Source organism: Neolamprologus brichardi, chromosome 10, assembly GCF_056152115.1.
Source record: "Neolamprologus brichardi isolate AB-2024 chromosome 10, ASM5615211v1, whole genome shotgun sequence".
In the NCBI taxonomy this organism is placed as follows: Eukaryota; Metazoa; Chordata; class Actinopteri; order Cichliformes; family Cichlidae; genus Neolamprologus; species Neolamprologus brichardi.
Genome location: NC_142113.1, coordinates 7503618 through 7521349, shown reverse-complemented (window position 1 = coordinate 7521349; position 17732 = coordinate 7503618). Strand labels below are relative to the sequence as shown.

At 40.8% G+C, this 17732-nt stretch overlaps 2 protein-coding genes across 4 annotated transcripts in view; one reads left to right on the top strand and one right to left on the bottom strand.

Moving 5' to 3' along the window:
* cblb (Cbl proto-oncogene B, E3 ubiquitin protein ligase) overlaps positions 1–17732 on the bottom strand; it is a 101447-nt gene that overhangs the window by 23175 nt on the left and 60540 nt on the right. For all 3 annotated transcript variants that reach the window (XM_006800536.3, XM_035911955.2, XM_087847127.1), the window contains 4 exons: positions 17330–17530; positions 13715–13909; positions 5545–5922; positions 2372–2463 (listed from right to left, as the gene is read on the bottom strand). In XM_006800536.3, coding sequence (XP_006800599.1) covers positions 2372–2463; positions 5545–5922; positions 13715–13909; positions 17330–17530 — 866 coding nt within the window. The remainder of the gene's footprint in view (positions 1–2371; positions 2464–5544; positions 5923–13714; positions 13910–17329; positions 17531–17732) is intronic.
* Positions 6533–11459, top strand: LOC148100843 (uncharacterized). The gene has a single exon (XM_087847128.1). It carries the CDS (start codon positions 6798–6800, stop codon positions 8385–8387), a length of 1590 nt encoding a protein of 529 aa, XP_087703254.1. The 5' UTR covers positions 6533–6797; the 3' UTR covers positions 8388–11459.

Genomic DNA, 17732 nt, shown 5'->3' with positions numbered 1-17732 from the left:
GTGTCAAAGTTACTGAGACTGTAACACAGAAAAAGTAAGTATATTTTATCCTCGCCTAATTTAAAAGTTTTTTTTTTTTTAGCATATAACCCTTTTAAAAATATGCCTCGGATCACATTTGGCTCCAGGATTTCAGTAACCAACATATAAACATCATCTGTGCAAAGATTTATGTTTCTAAAGTGAAACAGTGAAAAATTACAGCGCTGTCAATACATGAATATCCAGACGTTGTACAAAAATGTCCAATTTTGGCACATAATTGCCAAGTTGAATTTTTTACGTATTAAAGAGTAGAAATTAATACATTTTATTAACAGGTCTAAAAATGCTTTTTAAAAAATATATTTTTGAAGAATTAACCACACATTTACATGGTAATGGCCCTTTTCTGCAGTGCGCATAAAGCGTTTAATTGGTCTCTGGCCCTTTAAACTCCGAAGGGCTGTAACTTTGGTTTCTTTTGGTTAATTTGCATGATTGACACCTCTTTTTAATCGTTTTAGCCAATAGAATCAAAGTAAAGATGCCACGTTAACGTCACTTCAACCAATCAGACGTTGCAATGCCCAAACCCACGTGGGCCCAAATTTGCTGCATGTGGCGTCTGTCCAGTCACGTGTCTGTAGGTGGGTCTAAAATGGAGGTTGTTGACGGAAAACGGCTCTGATGCGGCTAGGTAGGCATGGTAACATCTGATAATCACGTGGCTACTGGCTACCGGCAAAAATAACGGAGGAAATCGGGACGGTATGTGTTGTTGTGGTCTTCTTTTGTGGCTCATTCAGTGAATTTTGGTCTGATCGTGGTGAAACTTGGTGTGTGGAGTCAGTGATAGCTCTGGAAGCTAACCAGCCTATCTTTAGCCGGTTACATGAAGCCTGGAGAATTTCGGGTTCGGTTTTGTTTGTTTAGCGGTCTTCTGCGCATTTACGTAACTGCTCGTTTAATCATGGCTTGTTTTCGATGTGTTTGGTGGTTGTAGAAATGGCTTATATGACATTTTAGCTGAGATTCAGAGGTTTCTTTGGATACATGTCTGGACTTATATTTCTCACCCCGTGTTATAACCTATTAAACGTGATCCAGTGTTGCCAACTCCTCAGTAAGGAAAATGGCTATTGGTTGTCCTAAAAGTCGCTAGAAGCTGCTAAATGACGTCATTGCATAATTTGCATAATTGGTCATGCTAATGTAATTGTAACGTATGTTGTTGGAGAGAGAAATAACATCGTGGAAGAGACATAAAGTGAGTAAAAAACGTCCTAAATGCATTTAGAGTTTATTTAGAACTACACATTCAATTTCTTTTAGCAATTATTGTTTTTTTTAATGTCACAATTCCAACCCTGCTCCTTTATCCGGGCACAGATGACCGAAAATAGGCACTCTGGTGGAGTTACTATATGTGTGTGTGTGTTTATAAGTAGTTTTAAACCTTGTGATCCACAAAACAGCATAAGAGTAAAAGAAGAACTGACTGTGTTACAGTCAGTGCGGGAGCAGCGGCTTTGCTCATGCGCGATTCATTTGCAGTTTGGACTCATAGGTGTGGACGTCTCCTGTCCTGATAGCAGCTGGGGGAAGACTATCCTCCGCCCGTGAGCGCTTTGGCACGGGCAAGGTGCCCACGGCAGCACCCGCTGCTTGATGAGAGTAGGAGCGATCCGCGCTTTCACATCAAAAAGTCGTCATAAATAAGTCTCCAATAACACCAGAAAAAGTCGCCAGATTTGTCGCTGGTCGCTTTTTAGAATACAGTCGCTAAGGGGGTCTGAAAACTCGCTAAATATAGCGACAAAGTCGTTAAGTTGGCAACACTGACGTGATCTCCTCCTTTTTGCCCCCGGTACCGGGGGCGTGGGGCTTAAGTGGTTAAAGAATAAAAACAGCCCACATGGCGAGTAGGGAGATTTTGTTTATACATGTATTAGAGCACTCTTAACCTTACTGACCACTCAAGGCATTTTACAGTTGTCCCATTTGTCCATGTATACAGTGTTTTACACTTTAAGCACTTTATCTACTTCAAATCCATACATGTAAAGCTCACTTGCTGAAAATAAGATAAAACACAAGTCATGTAGTTTCTCAGATACAGCTGAGTATCCAAGATGTCTATAGCATGCACAGCATAACAGTATGTTTTCATTTTTTTTAAAGCACACAATCTTGACTCAAAATCTGAGGCACAGCCTTGTCAAAGGCTGGTTAATCTACAGTTTTAGAGCAGCATCAAAACTGACCTAAAAATGCAGATTAACCAGAAATTTCCAGGATATTTTCTGGGAATATTTGTTCATATCCAGCTAGATAAATATTTATGTGTGTATGTCTAGGTGTGTGTGTGTGTGTGAGATGTGATACTCACTTGTGGCTACTACAAAGTTTGGACTGAGTTGGCAACTGCCGTGAGGGAACGATGTCGTACTCATCAGTGACTTGCTCGCCATTACAGAAGGGCTGCACAGACACACAAAAGAGAAAATGGATGTGGTATCTGTGATGTGGAAATCAGAAATAAATCAAAATATCTTTCATGTAGAAGAACCCATCCTTAATGATGAAAAAAAAAACCTTTTGTAAAAATATTGGCAGCTGTCATTGCAAGTAGATACATTTATGGTATAAATTTGAAAATCCAAGGGGACTTCCTTCTTGAGTTATATCATTCCCAAAATAGACCCTGATTCAAAATCCTCATAGATTTTTAGTAGATTCACCTGTAGCATAAATATCAAAATCATGCGTGTCTGTGAGGGCGAGGTGGAAGAAAAAGGAGAGTCGAAAAGTACGAGTTGTCATCGAGCAAAAACGGGAGCTGGAAGCATGTAAATATAATAATAACCACTGCAGCCAAGAAGAGTGCCTAATGAGCCCAGTTGTAAGTAGGGTATTAAAACTCGACTGTACGCTTTGTTCGTGTTTTCCTCCGAAGTTCCGTTGGAGCAGCCTTTCAACGCCTCTCTCTGTCTCTCGCAAGCAGAGTTGACCCAGACAACAAAGTAAAGCTATTTTTCGGCTACGAGCCCGACATGGAACCCGTATTAGTCAGAGGTCCCTTTACTACGGTTCGGAGCCGCGGACCTTCAGTAATAGTAATAAATCACACAGCAATAGTACATTCACGTAGTTGTAAAATGCATGATAATATGTTAAGTAATCCAAAGTATTCAGAATACGTTACTCTCATTGAGTAACGTAACGGAATATGTTACAGAATACATTTTAGGGCATGTATTCTGTATTCTGTAATGGGATACATTTTAAAAGTAACCTTCCCAACACTGCTGACATCAAGACAAGAAAACTACTGACCATGCATGGAGGGTTTAACCCAAGTCCAGCAACCTGAAGCTATACACTAAGCGGAAGGAAGGAGCCCAATGACTAGTGACTACATCCATGAATCCACCAACGGCAGTCCAGGAGAAGTTTGTGTTTAATAAAAAGTAAACTGATCACCAATGCTTGTTAAGCTTGTGTTTATTACAAACTTTCGAGCAATCTTAGAGTATTCCCCATCTTAGTTAAGTGCGATAGAACGTCCAATGGAGGCTGTTAAGATAACATTTATTTTTGTAATGGACAAAATTTTGATCTGACACTGGGTCTAAGAGAAATGTTAGAGAATCTCCAAAAATATTTAGATTTACCATTATAGTCCTCAAGAAAAAATTTAACCAAATGTCAGAGTAACCTAGGGCTGCAGCAACCTATTATTTTAGTATAGAGTAATCTATCAATTATTCCATTGATTGACCAAGTAATTTTGCAAGAAGTACTTTTGTCTTGTTAACAAATAATAATAAATATTCAAACGAGAAAAAACACTGGTCTTTTAGAATGAAACCTAACCCTAACCCATTGGTTTCCATTTTAGAAATTGCAATGTTTTAAAGTTTAGCTGCATACAATATCTGTCAAAAAACAACAACTAAATGCTGTGATTGTTTGTACGTGCCATATTGAAATTTAAGCTTTTAAAGAAAACATTTTTTAAATGCAAAAATATATAAATAATCTAAAGTACAGTTAAAGGTCAAAGTCAAATAAAATAATATACATACAATCTAAACTAAGGCATAAAAAAATAATCTTTCTTCTTGGAAGGCTTTCTGACATGAGGAGGCAAGTGTTGTGCTGCTGAAAACAGATGTTATGACGTTGTAGTAATTAATTAATATTAATAATAATTCAGTGTCCAACCTAACAACCCTCAGGTCAGTGGAATGGCCCATGTAAATTTTTATTGGCTTGTGAAAAAAACTTTTATATTTGTATTTTTAAATATTAATGTAATTTAATAATACAGTATTTTATATGATTTCCATTTTGATCTAAAACATGTTATGAAAGCCTTGAAATTAATATGGCATTACCATATTATGGTCAGACTTTTCATTATACAGCACTCCAAAATACACATATATTGAAGTTCTTTTTTTAGCTGCAAATTCAGTGACATGCTCACATTTACATCGTTTAACACAGCGGTGCGCTACAGAGCCATGTAATCCGATTAAGGTCTCAAGGTGTACAGACTCGGGGAAGCTTGAAGTGAGGACCTAAATGCAAACACTGGGAGGCAGGAAGGAGTTAACTGGAGGCGAGCCGTTTATTAAGGCTGATTGTCGAATGGTACAAAAATTAAAAAACAAAACGGAATGGGGAACTAAAACAGAGAAACTAAACCGTGACATGCTAGCAACAGAGCCCATGGAACCTGAAGAAACCTGAGGGTAGATGAACAGATGCTTTGACAAAGGCCAGAGGAAAACAGTGACAATATATGCACTGAGGGGAGATCAGGGGAGTGGAAACACATGAGAACACAGCAGAAACAAATCAGACATAACCAGATAGGGGAAGCAAAACAGAAAACAATACAAATGAGACAAGAACTACCAAAAGATAACAGGAAGGAGCTCAAACACTTAGACTCAGACAAAATCACTCGAGCCTGACACTAAGACGGGGCTAAACAAACATGGAAACACATAACAAACTGGGGAGGCAAAGGATAAAATACAGAGAAGAACATGGGAAGGGAGACAGAACACCAAGGTCTGACTGGGATGAGAGAGAGATGAAGTGACACAGATGTAGATAGAGAGAGAAAGAGACACTGAAGAGTAATAAACAAGGACAGAGGGTAAGACAAAAGGGGAAATGCTAAAGAAAACTAAAAAATCCAAACTAACATGAATCCCTGAGGTAAAACAATAATCAGAAACTCATAAGCACATGGAAACTAAACTAAGAAAAATAAATCAGTCTTTAAGAATACAACAGTGATAATAAACAAGCTTCAAAAGTCCACACAAACAAAACATTGGGTCAAAGAACCATGACAAACCCATCCCACAGTTCTGGACACATCAAACCTCACGGGGCAGAATGAAGAGACTAAACCAAGTCACAGTTAGGATTCTTCCTCCCAGAATTGTGAGAGTTTATCCTTTCTTTTACTTAGTAAATTCAAATAACACAGTCCAGTACTGGCTTATCATTTTAAATATTTAAAAGACACGTAATCTTTACCTTGGAGCTCTCTGAATTTCCTGGCCCGTCCAACCTTTGATGTAACCTCGCGAATTCCGCAGATGGACAACTGAGTGGTCTTCTGTTCAAGTGACAAGGCACAGTGGGTCCCAGCTGGAGTTGGTGTTCCCCTCCAGTCTTGTGTGCATCTGTCAAATGGCTGTCTTTGGAGCACCAAGTCTCAGAGGAAATTTGGAATTCTGACAGCATGCCTGTAGAAGAAGAGGACATGTACGAGGAACTGGGGAGCGAAGAGTGGTGTGATTCAGGGGGGACAGGAGGAGGACGCTCGGGAGGAGGAGGTGGTGGTGGGTCCCTCTGTGGAGGAGGTGGGGCTGGAAGAGGCTTGTCTTGCTTCCTAGATATGCCTGGTGAAGACTAAAGGGGTAGAAAGATAAAGTTGTTCAATTAAATGAGACAACCAATTTGATACTTTGATTTACATTTTTTAAAATTCTTTTAATGAATCTAGTCGTCCATCCATTCTCTTCATGGGGAAACTGGAGCCTCTTCCAGCAACAGGAAGGGTACACCCTGAACAGATCGCAGGGCCAACACAGAGAGACAGATAACTATTCACACTTTCAGGTGTGTGCTAACACAATGCCATAATCTTCCCAGGAGTAAAAATCTCCATAAATTTACCTCTGTAAAATGCTCAGAGAAAATACAGAAAACCCAAGAGCCAAATCTCAGACTCTACAGGACTCTGTTATTATTAGTTAAATGTTAAAGTTCAGTTTGCAAAAGACTGAACAAGTATGACTGTGCCTTGGATTAAAAGGGTTGCCAGAAAAAAAGCATTTTTCTACTTAAAAGAACATGGTTTAGCAGGGCCGGCCAAAATTGCTAGCCCGACGTTCCGGGGCTAGCGATTTTTCCAGTTGGGCTACCAAAATCTATCTCTGCCCTGCCCGTCGGGCTATCTTTTCGCTCCTCCCCCTTTTGTGAGTGTGGACGCTTCATCTCTTTGCTCTTTAAATGCTGTGCTTCTTTTATTGATTTTTATTGATTTTTATGCTGATTTTTCCCTTTTTTCCGTATGAGCTTACCTGCGATAGCTTCTGGACACTTATAGATCATTAGGACTAAAGTGTTCTTAACAGAAACAGCAACATTTTTACAGTTACCTTATCCTCAGCGCTCCGTGTGTCTGTGGCCTAGACACAGCTGAAGCCTGATTACAGCGTCTGGGCACCGAACAGCCTCAATAGCCTGGAAAGGTGCTAACCGCTAGGCTAACTAGCAACAAGATGCCTTCCCTCTCCACAGATGACTACCACAGCCTCCTGCAGAAGATTGCAATACTGGAGGCAAAAATTCATCGCTTAGAAGTAAACGTGGAGGTAAATGGACTGTGTGGAAATGAAACAACCTTGCCTTTGATTCAAAACAATGGCAATGAGCAAGCTAGTACACAGCTAAGGAGCACAGATAACATGACCAAGAAAGTAGACTTTGTGCACTATTATAAATCCTCAAGCGATAATCCCCCCTTGGACTGTCTTGGTGCAATACCAAGACATAAATCATGTCTCCTGGAAGGGGGAGGACGTATCACAGCCAGAGCACAGCGAGCTGAAATCTCTGAAACCGACTGGCCTTCACTTCCTACGAGACAGAGAAGCTCTTCTACCCCTGTATACGAGAGGAAACAGGACTGGACAACCGTGAATAGGAAGGTTAACAACAAACCTCCAAAACAACTGAATGTGAAACTGCAGAACAGATTTGCTCCACTATCAAAGGACAACCATCCATCTAAAAGTAGCGAAGTAAGGTCTGAAAATCTACTGAAAAGTAAAAGGCCACAGGGAAAGCTAAAGGCTAGGCCTGAAACTCTGATTGTGGGCGACTCTGCCGTAAAGGATGTACAAAGGATGTGCGGTAAGAACACTAAAGTCCTCTGCTTTCCTAAGGATATGGTCAACAACCTGAAGGAGAGAATTCTTCAAATTGCAGATGAATATCCAACTGTGACAAACATTGTTCTGCATACAGGGTCAAACGATGTGTCCAAACAACAGTCGGAGGTTCTGAAACGGGACTTTACTGGATTATTAAATACTGTAAACTCTCTGAATGCAGCTGTATTCATCAGTGGACCTGTACCGCCCGTCAGAGGAGGAGACGAGAGATTCAGCAGGTTGTTTACACTGAATAAATGGCTCATATCAGCATGTACTGACCACTCAGTGCATTTTATCAACAACTTTAATATTTTTTGGGAACGCAGGCATCTGTTTAAAGCAAATGGATTTAATTTTAACAAGTCGGGGGTGAAACTGTTCACCTCCAACTTGTTTTATTCCATACGTCATCCATCTGTGCTTGGTGCCAAGGCTGAGATAAACGAGGAGTTATCTCATAAAGAGGAACAAACAGTACTCCAAGAACAGACAAAGCCCAGCAGAAACCTTGAGGAGGAGCTCCATCTGCCCCCACCCGGGAAGAGCCTCAGAAAGGAGAGACATCAGAGGCAAGAAGAGGGGTCCCTATTTGCCTCCAACTCTCTTAACAACACCAACGACCAGGACCAGGGACCACAATCTTCCCCAGTCCCCCAAACCCCTGACAGGCCACCACCCTCCTCCCCCTCCCTTTCTCCCTCCTCCCCACACCTGAAATTCACTGAGGAGATGATGGAGCGGGTCAATGCTGGGCTCAGATCTACCCCCCGGCCCAATCCCTTTTTGTCCCCCATAAACCCCCCACCAGAGCAGCCAAAGGTTCGCCATCGAGCCCCACCCTCAACAGAGCAATCGAAGTCACATTGCCCAGCCTCGCCCCCCTTAGTTCCTCCTTACCACCTTCATGCCCTGTCTCCGCAGTCTGATGTGTGATGTGTGGAGGGTCCGGGCTGCGAGGATTATGGCAGTGGTGACTTTTCCCAGGAGAAGCTGGGACCCTGTTTACTAGAAGGTTTTAAAATTTCTGTACTTTTAGGTGACAGAAGGAGACATGTGGCCTGGTCAAAACACAGAGAGCTGCACTCTAAAAGATCTTTAAATATAGTAAACATACCTTGTGTGCCACAGACTGCTCCCAAACACGAGGGGACAAGTAATGCCTCTAAAACACTTAAGTTGGCTTTATTAAATGTTAGATCTTTAGCTGGGAAAACATTTTTAATTAATGATTTAATCACTGAGCACAGCCTTGATTTTATGTTTTTAACTGAAACTTGGTTGGACCAAAGTAACAGTGGAGCTGTTCTCATCGAGACGACCCCTCCTAACTACAGTTTTATCAGTGAGGCCAGGGTGAGCAGGAGAGGAGGAGGGGTTGCTGTCTTATTTAATGAATCATTTCAATGTAAGCAGCTGTCTCCTGGAAGTTTTCAGTCTTTTGAATATGTGGCTTTACAGCTGAAGGCCCCATCCAAAGTTGTGTTTCTTAATGTTTACAGGCCTCCCAAATACTGCACAGACTTTTTTAATGATCTCAGTGAACTGCTGTCTGTGATCTGTGTTGATTTCGACTGTGTAATTATTGTTGGGGATTTTAACATCCATGTGGACAACCCTCAGGATAAAGGGACTAAAGACCTGAGTAACACTCTGGGCAACTTTGGGCTGACTCAGCATGTAACAGAGGCCACACATAATAGAGGACACACTCTTGACCTGCTGATCTCCAAGGGCCTGAGCATTTCAAAGGTTACTGTGTCTGATGTGGGCCTGTCTGATCATTACTGTGTTTTCTTTGAAAGTAAAATCTCAGCCCACACAAATATATCAACAGCAGTGATCACAAAACGGTGTATAACTGAATACAGTAGTGAGATATTTAACCAGGTCTTCCCATTAACACCTGACCTGTCCAGAGGTTCAGTCAATGAGCTCGTCAATAGCTTCAATGCTAAAATGTTAAATGTAATGGATACAATTGCTCCCATTAAGGTGAAGGTTATCTCTGGAAGGAAAAAGTCTCCATGGAGAAACTCCACACTAGTGAAAAATGAAAAAAGAGAGTGTAGGAAAGCTGAGCGCAGATGGAGAAAAACAAACCTCCAGGTTCATTATGACATCTATAAAGAGAAACTTCACAATTATAATTTACAACTGAGGAGTGCAAGGAGGTCCTACTTCTCTGACATCATCACTAAAAATAGTCATAATGCTCGGGTCTTATTTTCTACAGTTGACAGGCTAACAAACCCTCCTGTGTCAGTGGCAGCTGAACTTCATTCGACCATGGCCTGCAATGACTTTGCCAAATTCTTCACAGAAAAAATCCAAAAGATTAGACAAGCAATTGGTACATCAACAGCAGATCCAGAATATGTACTGTGTCCACCGAAAAACTGTTTAAACACCATGAAACAGTTTCACCCGATTAACAGCAAAGACCTGGAGGACATCTTAGGTCAACTGAACTCCTCCTCTTGCTGTTTAGATGTCCTGCCAACAAGTTTTTTCAAAAAGGTCTCAAAGACTTTAGAGTCAGACCTGTTACAGATCGTCAATTTTTCTTTATTATCAGGTGTGTTTCCAGAATCACTAAAAACGGCTGTAATAAAACCTATACTAAAAAAGGACAATCTTGACAAGACACAAATGAACAACTACAGGCCGATCTCAAATCTCCCATTTTTAAGTAAGATCATTGAAAAAGCAGTTTCTCAACAGCTCAATTACTTCTTAAAACAGAATAACTGCTATGATGCCTTCCAGTCAGGTTTTAGACAGAACCACAGCACTGAAACCGCTCTGACCAAAGTGTTTAATGACATATGTCTGAATACAGACAGTGGAAAAATGTCAGTCTTAGTTTTACTAGATCTCAGTGCAGCATTTGATACAGTTGACCACAACATATTACTCAAACGACTGGAGAACTGGACAGGTCTTTCAGGAACTGTACTAAACTGGTTCAAAACATACTTAGAAAACAGGAAATACTTTGTATCAATAGGTAACTTCACATCTGAGCAGACAAGTATCACATGTGGAGTTCCCCAAGGTTCCATCTTGGGACCCCTTCTGTTTAACATTTACATGCTCCCACTGGCACAGATTATAAACAACAACAAAATAAACTACCATAGCTATGCAGATGACACACAAATATATATCACAATGTCACCAGGAGACCGAGGCCCTGTACAGGCTCTTGGTAAATGCATTGAGGAAATTAATGACTGGTTGTGCCACAATTTTCTCCAGCCAAACAAAAACAAAACTGAGGTAATAGTCTTTGGCGTCAAAGAAAAACGATTACAGGTCACCAGAGAACTTCAGTCTATACACCTAAAAACCACAAACCAGGCGAGAAATTTGGGTGTAGTGATGGATGCAGACCTAAACTTAGAAAAACACATTAAGACAATAACAAAATCAGCTTACTATCACCTCAAGAATATATCAAGGATAAAAGATCTGATGTCCCAACAGGACCTGGAAAAACTAGTCCATGCATTCATCTTTAGTAGGCTTGATTACTGTAACAGCATCTTTACAGGTCTACCTAAAAAATCAGTCAGACAACTACAGCTCATTCAGAACTCTGCTGCTCGAGTCCTCACTAAGACCAAAAAAGTGGACCACATCAGTCCAGCTCTGAGGTCTTTACACTGGCTGCCTGTCCGTCAGAGGATAGACTTTAAAGTTCTGATGCTGGTCTATAAAGCTCTGAATGGTTTAGGACCAAAATACATCAGTGACCTCCTGACCCAGTATGAACCTTCCAGATCCCTTAGGTCATCTGGATCCGGTCTTTTATCAGTTCCCAGAGTCAGAACCAGACATGGAGAAGCCGCATTCAGCTTTTATGCTCCTTATATCTGGAACAAACTCCCAGAAAGCCTCCAATCAGCTGAAACACTCAGTTTATTTAAATCCAGGTTGAAGACTCACCTGTTTTCAGCTGCATTTGAATAAAGCACCAAATCCGCACTCAAAACTTAGTTTTTAACTACTGATTTTATCTACTGTTCTGATTTTATCTGTTTTGATTTTATATACTGTTTTGTTTGTTTGTTTGTTTGTTTGTTAATTAGTTTGTTTGCTTGTTTTAATCAATTTTAAATCATGCTTTTTATTTGTTTTTGTTTCTAATGTCTCTGTAAAGCACTTTGAATCACCTTGTTGTTGAATTGTGCTATACAAATAAACTTGCCTTGCCTTGCCTTGCCTTGCCTATCATAGGAAGGAAAAATATATGTCAATGCTTTTGCATTCTTTCGGAAATGAAGCTGGGTAATTATGTCATTGGCATCGGTGAGCCAGAATTTGCGCTTATTTTTTGCTTTCACTTTGCAATTGCGCAAACTGTGTATACAGAGCGACAGTACTGATTAATAATATGATAATTTGCGCACCAATTCCTCTGACATCGTCTTATCAATCGTTAGCTTACTATGCAAACATGACAAGTGAAATCTCCCGCAGCAAGCTTAAACATGTGAGAGGTTGATCGCGCAGAGAATCGCTGAGTGTTAAGTGAGTGCGTGTGTAAAAGCAGCAGGATATATATTTTAGTTCTGCTGAGCCAAATAAGACAGGTCAGGGTGAAGAAGTGACAGCCAAAGAAAAGCTTACCACAAAACGGAAAAGTTATGACAAATCAGACTATCAGGCAAAAAGAAATTGCAGGTTTATGGTTTCATGGTCAAAAGAATTTCTGTGGCTGCAATATGACAAGCTAAATAACCAGGGGTGCACATAAGTGGTCCGCAGGTGCGCATTCGCTGTCAAAATAAAAAACGCGCACAAGATAAGAAGTTGTAACGCGTGTTTGCATACATAAGATTTTCTGGAGGAGGACAGACATTTATTTAGAACTCTTAAAGATGTTGAAGAAGCAAGCTCCTTTAAGCATGATTGTAATTTTTATACAATGTTGTAATTTGTGTTTCAACAATTTTTTGATTAATGTTTTGTTTCCGTTACAATATTATACTTTAATGTATAATATTGTAAAGGAAACAAAACAGGAAACGAAACATCAATCAAAAAATTGCTCTCGTTTTTATTCGGGATACTTAAATTTATTTTGGGCTAAAAAAAAAAACCAAAAACTGAAGAGTCCCTGCCTGAAGGGCTACCAGAGATTTTGAAATTTTGCGAGCCCTGGTTTAGGATTGCAAAACTGAATCTGAACAAATCACAAGACAAGGGTATCAAACCAGAGATGGCTACTTGCACTCGCGACTTAGACTCGAGTCAGAGTTAAGTTGCAAAAACCAAAGCCTTCAGACTTGAGACTCAGACTCGAGGGTTGGGGCTCGAGTCTTGAGAAACATTTTTTACCCATGTAAATACGGTAACTGTAGGTTATTTGGATAGTAACGAGATGTACTCAGCAATCTTCTGAATATGCTAATAATTTGTGAAGTTTTGTTTTAAATTTATCATTAATTATGTGAGGGTTGTAAGGAAGACATAGTCCAAAGGTTTCATCATATTTCACTGTATAAATGAAGTGTTTCTTAAATCTTTGTTGTCCATACACATACTAAGATATTAAAGTGTCATTTTTTCAAATGATAACCAAGGAGAGATAGCAGCAGCAATAATGTGGCAAATACTATTAAATAATTATACAGACCATTATAATTACAATTACATCCAGCCCTGAACTCCTCATAGGTTACAAAAATATTCCTTTTCATATGACTGACTCAAGCTACGGTGCTTGACAGCTGGAATGAGGTGTGTTTGCCAATATTCAGTGTTTGCTTTTGATCAGACATAGCACTGTAGATTATGTCAAAACATCTCCACTTTGGTTTTTGCTGTCCAAAGGATACTGCTCCAGAAATCTTGTGACTTGTTCAGATGAACTTTAAAAAAAAAAACCCTAAGCTAACATGTTCTTTTTAGAGAGCAACCTTCCAAATAAGCCATATTTGTTCAGTTTGTTTTTTTTTTTTCAAATTGTCTGTCAGTAAACTCTGGGTCTCCATAGCATTGCGATAACACGTACCTTAATACTCCAGACTGCTACTTTTATAGAGATGGTAATAGTTGATAATCATGATCAGTGAGTGAATCAAGTGGATTTAATTAGCAGCATTTGGGGCACTTGGAGTAATTTGTGGATTGTCATGTAAATTCTCTGCTGATCAGTAAACAGTGTAGAAACTGTGTAAATAAACTTAAACACTTGTGTGCCAGGTGAACATATGAGGGGTTTCATAGTAGCAGTGTGCTGAACTGTGACTGACCTTGGGGGAGCAGGTGGGACTGGCAGATGGGGAGCGAATGGCACCTTTGTTGATAAGGTCACGTCGTGGTGGGACAGGTGGGAGGCTGAGGTGCTGGACACATTGACTGGAGTTTCCCCCATGAGCTTTTCTGTGTTGACTGACAGGTGAAGAACTGGGCGACACCATTGGCGATTTCTGATGCTCACCACATTGCTAAGGGAAAAAGTAAATAAACTTTTTTTAAAAAATTCTTAGTCGTTTATTACCAGTTCTATCCTGATTAGAGACTGCTAGAATCCACATTCTTTATAGGGGATAGATGGAAGCAAATCTACACCACTTTAAAATGTGGTAAAATGTTAATCAATTTCCTGTTTTGATTACCTGAGATTGTGCTTATTTATGCTGTCGCCACTGCTCCAGAAGTGATGTATCATAGCCAACATAATGAGAAGGTTAGATATAGCCTTGAGCTCAGTATTCTATTTTCAATAGTACTGTACTATCTATCATCAGCTGTCATGGGGCAAAAGGCAGAGTACAACCTGGACAGACTGCCAGTCTGTCACAGGGTTAACACATAGAGACAGATAAACATTAACACTCATGTTCACACATGCCTGGCCAATGCTCTTTTTTGGACTGTGGAAGTAAGCCTTGGAATCTGCAGTTGTTTAGAAATGGCTCAAATGGCTCCACCATCCTAACTTCTGTAAATTTTATAAGTCTCCTTCTTAGCGTTACTACCAATTGTAGTCAATGGTTATGACTAACAACCATAAGAAGATGTCATCAGATGGTGTCAAACCATCAACAGGTTTTTTAACCTCTTAAGCCCCAAGCCTACCTGATCTCCTGCCTTTTGCCCCCGTATCAGGGGGCATTGGGGCTTAAGAAGTTAACCATGAACTACATTAGTCACAGGAGCTTGCAAAGAAAAACGTCTGGACTTCTTTAAGTTACTTGAAGACGTTTCACCTCTCATCCGAGAAGCTTCTTCAGTTCTAAGGTCAAATGGTGGAGAGTCCCAGATATAAACCTAGTGGGAGTATCCCCCCACAGAGGGACAAAAGGACCCCCTGATGATCCTCAAATCGCCTGAGCCAAGGTGTCAAATTTGGTGTGGGTCCCAATCAGCCATCATGCGAATTCCTGAGGTCAGATGGCCCAGGATGTGAGTGGGCGTTAAGGGGTCTGGGAAGGGATCTCAAAACTGGATTATAGATGGCAGAGAGTTGGTGTCGTAAACCACCGCCTCTGTTCAAAGATGGTCGCTCACAGTGGACATAAATGGCTTCTTTCACTCCTCTTTCAAACCATCTGTCTTCTCTGTCCAAAATGTGAACATTGGCATCCTCGAAAGAGTGTCCTTTATCCTTAAGATGCAGATGGACAGCTGAGTCTTGTCCTGTGGAGGTGGCTCTTCTGTGTTGTGCCATGCGCTTGTGGAGTGGCTGTTTGGTCTCTCCAATGTAGAGGTCTGGGCATTCCTCGCTGCACTGTACAGCATACACCACATTGTTAAGTCTGTGTTTTGGCGTTTTGTCTTTCGGGTGAACCAGTTTTTGTCTGAGCGTGTTGCTGGTCTGAAATGCACCGGGATGTCATGCTTGGAGAAAACGAAATGCACTGGGAAATGCATCCCTTTAAATGTCTTTGTTTTTGAGAGCGTTTTCAATATGATGCGTTTTCCTTCGGGGAAAACACCGTCTCAGTGTAGACGCGAGGCCAAAACAGAGAGAAAACGATGTGTTTTCAAACGTAAACGCATTAGTGTGGACGTAGCCTCAGAGTACAGACAGTGGACTCTGGACTTGTGGACTGGTGTCAGCAGAACCACCTGCTGATCAACGAAAACCAAGGAGTTAGTGGTGGACTTCCGGAGACACAGACCCACCACACTGACACAGGTGAACATCCAGGGAGAGGACATTGAGATAGTGGACTCTGATAGGTACCAGGGTGTTCACCTGAATAATAAACTGGACTGGAGCCACAACACTAATGCTCTTTACAGGGAGGGTCAGAGCAGACTCTACCTACTGAAGCGGCTGAGGTCATTTGGAGTCCAGGGAGTGCTTCTAAAGACATTCTATGACTCTGTGGTGGAATCCATCATTTTTTACAGTGTTGTATGTTGGAGCAGCAGTTTATCAACAGCTAAGAGGAAGAGGTTGGATAAACTCATCAGAAAGGACAGCTCTGGGATGCACCCTGGATCCAGTGCAGGTGGTGGGAGACAGAAGGACTCTGGCCAAAATAACTTCTCTGATGGACAGAGTCTCCCACCCCAGGCATGTAAATGTTGCTGAACTGCAGAGCTCCATCAGTGACAGACTGCTGCATCCTAGATGCATGAAGGAGCGTTTCTGCAGGTCCTTCCTCCCTGCAGCTGTCAGACTGTACAATCAAAACTGCTCCCAACAAACATAAATGTTTACATCAGTGCTGTAACAACTTCTATTGTTATAACTTGCACATTACTTTTCTCAGTTTATATATACACAAGTTACATGTCTACTTTTTAATGCACAGGTACAATACGCAATCTGCACTTTTCTAATTATTCTAAATATTCTCAACTATTTAAACATCTTTCAGTATCCTGCTCTGTTTGCACACTACAACCTGGGTTTGCCACTTATCTATACTCTAATTTTAATAACTGTACAGTACTCTTCTTTGGTAACTATTGTCCATGATGTCAATATGTAAAAATTGTGTTTCTGTTCTGTGTCCTGTTCTGTTTGTATATGTGTGTTTTTGCTGCTGATACAACCAAATTTCCCCTTGTAGGACAATTAAAGGATTATTCTAGTCTTCTATCCTATTCTATACTTTTGACCCTGTGTAAATTAGAGAGAATCCTAATACCTAATACCCTTTTCTGTATTATGAGTCCAGTCCAGTTTATTGTTCAAATAAACACCAAAATACCTGTAGCTATCCACAGCCTCAATGTCCATACCTTGAAAACTCTACCCTTTTCCGGCTGAGAACCATGGCTTTAGATTTGGAGGTGCTGATCCTCATTCCCGCCGCTTCAGATTCGGCTGCGAAGCATTCCATTGCGAGCTGGAGGCCAGCACCCGATGAAGCCAACAGAACCACATCATCCGCAAAAAGCAGAGATGAGATTCTGACACCACCTAAGTGAAAGCCTTCTGCCACTTGGCTGCGCCTAAAAATTCTGTCCATAAAAATTCTGTCCATAAAAATTATGAACAGAATCGGTGACAAAGGGCAGCCCTGGCGGAGCCCAACACCCATTCGGGAATGAGTCCGACTATGTGGACCAAGCTCTTGCTACAGTTGTATAGGGACACCCCATACTCCTGCAGCACCTCAAACAGCACACCAAGGGTCACGGCCAAATGGACCAAATAGCATATGGATCGATAGGGGCTCTATGTCCATGTTACTCTTGGGGGTCACTCCCATAGGCCTTAATTCTGAGACTCTCCACCATCTAAGAACTGAAGACGCTTCTTGGATTAAACATCTTCAAGAAACTTAAAGAAGTCCAGACATTTTTCTTTCCAAGTTCCTTAGACATATAATATATAACTGTATATAATTTTTTGAGCAGTGTATTTAACTCTGTATTAATACTTTTGATCCTGTGTAGATTACCTTCCTGATGTTGGCCAGTCCATTCATGACAAGACAGTCTTCTCGGTCTTCCTCATCATCCAGGTCCAGCAAGGGGGAGCTTTGTTGGTCCAGGAAGAAGCACTTGGAGCCCTCATTTCGTGGGTCAAAGGGATCCACAATAATGGGCTCTGTGCCTTTGATCTCACAGCGACAGAAAGGGCATCCTTGGCCATCTGATTCCTGAATAGATATAACAGGCTAGTCATACACAAACATACAAAAACACAGGTGGTGACATTTTAACCAAAAAATATAACTAAATGCCACATGTTGTTTCAGTAACATCATGAAATTATTGTGCATTCATTGTAAAAGACCCTGTCAAAAACATAAAAAATAGCAGTATAACGTTTTAGAGCATCTATCTAACAAAGACAGAACA

Excerpts from the sequence above, each read along its gene's own strand:
- LOC148100843 (XM_087847128.1), top strand. The coding sequence starts at position 6,798 with ATGCCTTCCCTCTCCACAGATGACTACCACAGCCTCCTGCAGAAGATT.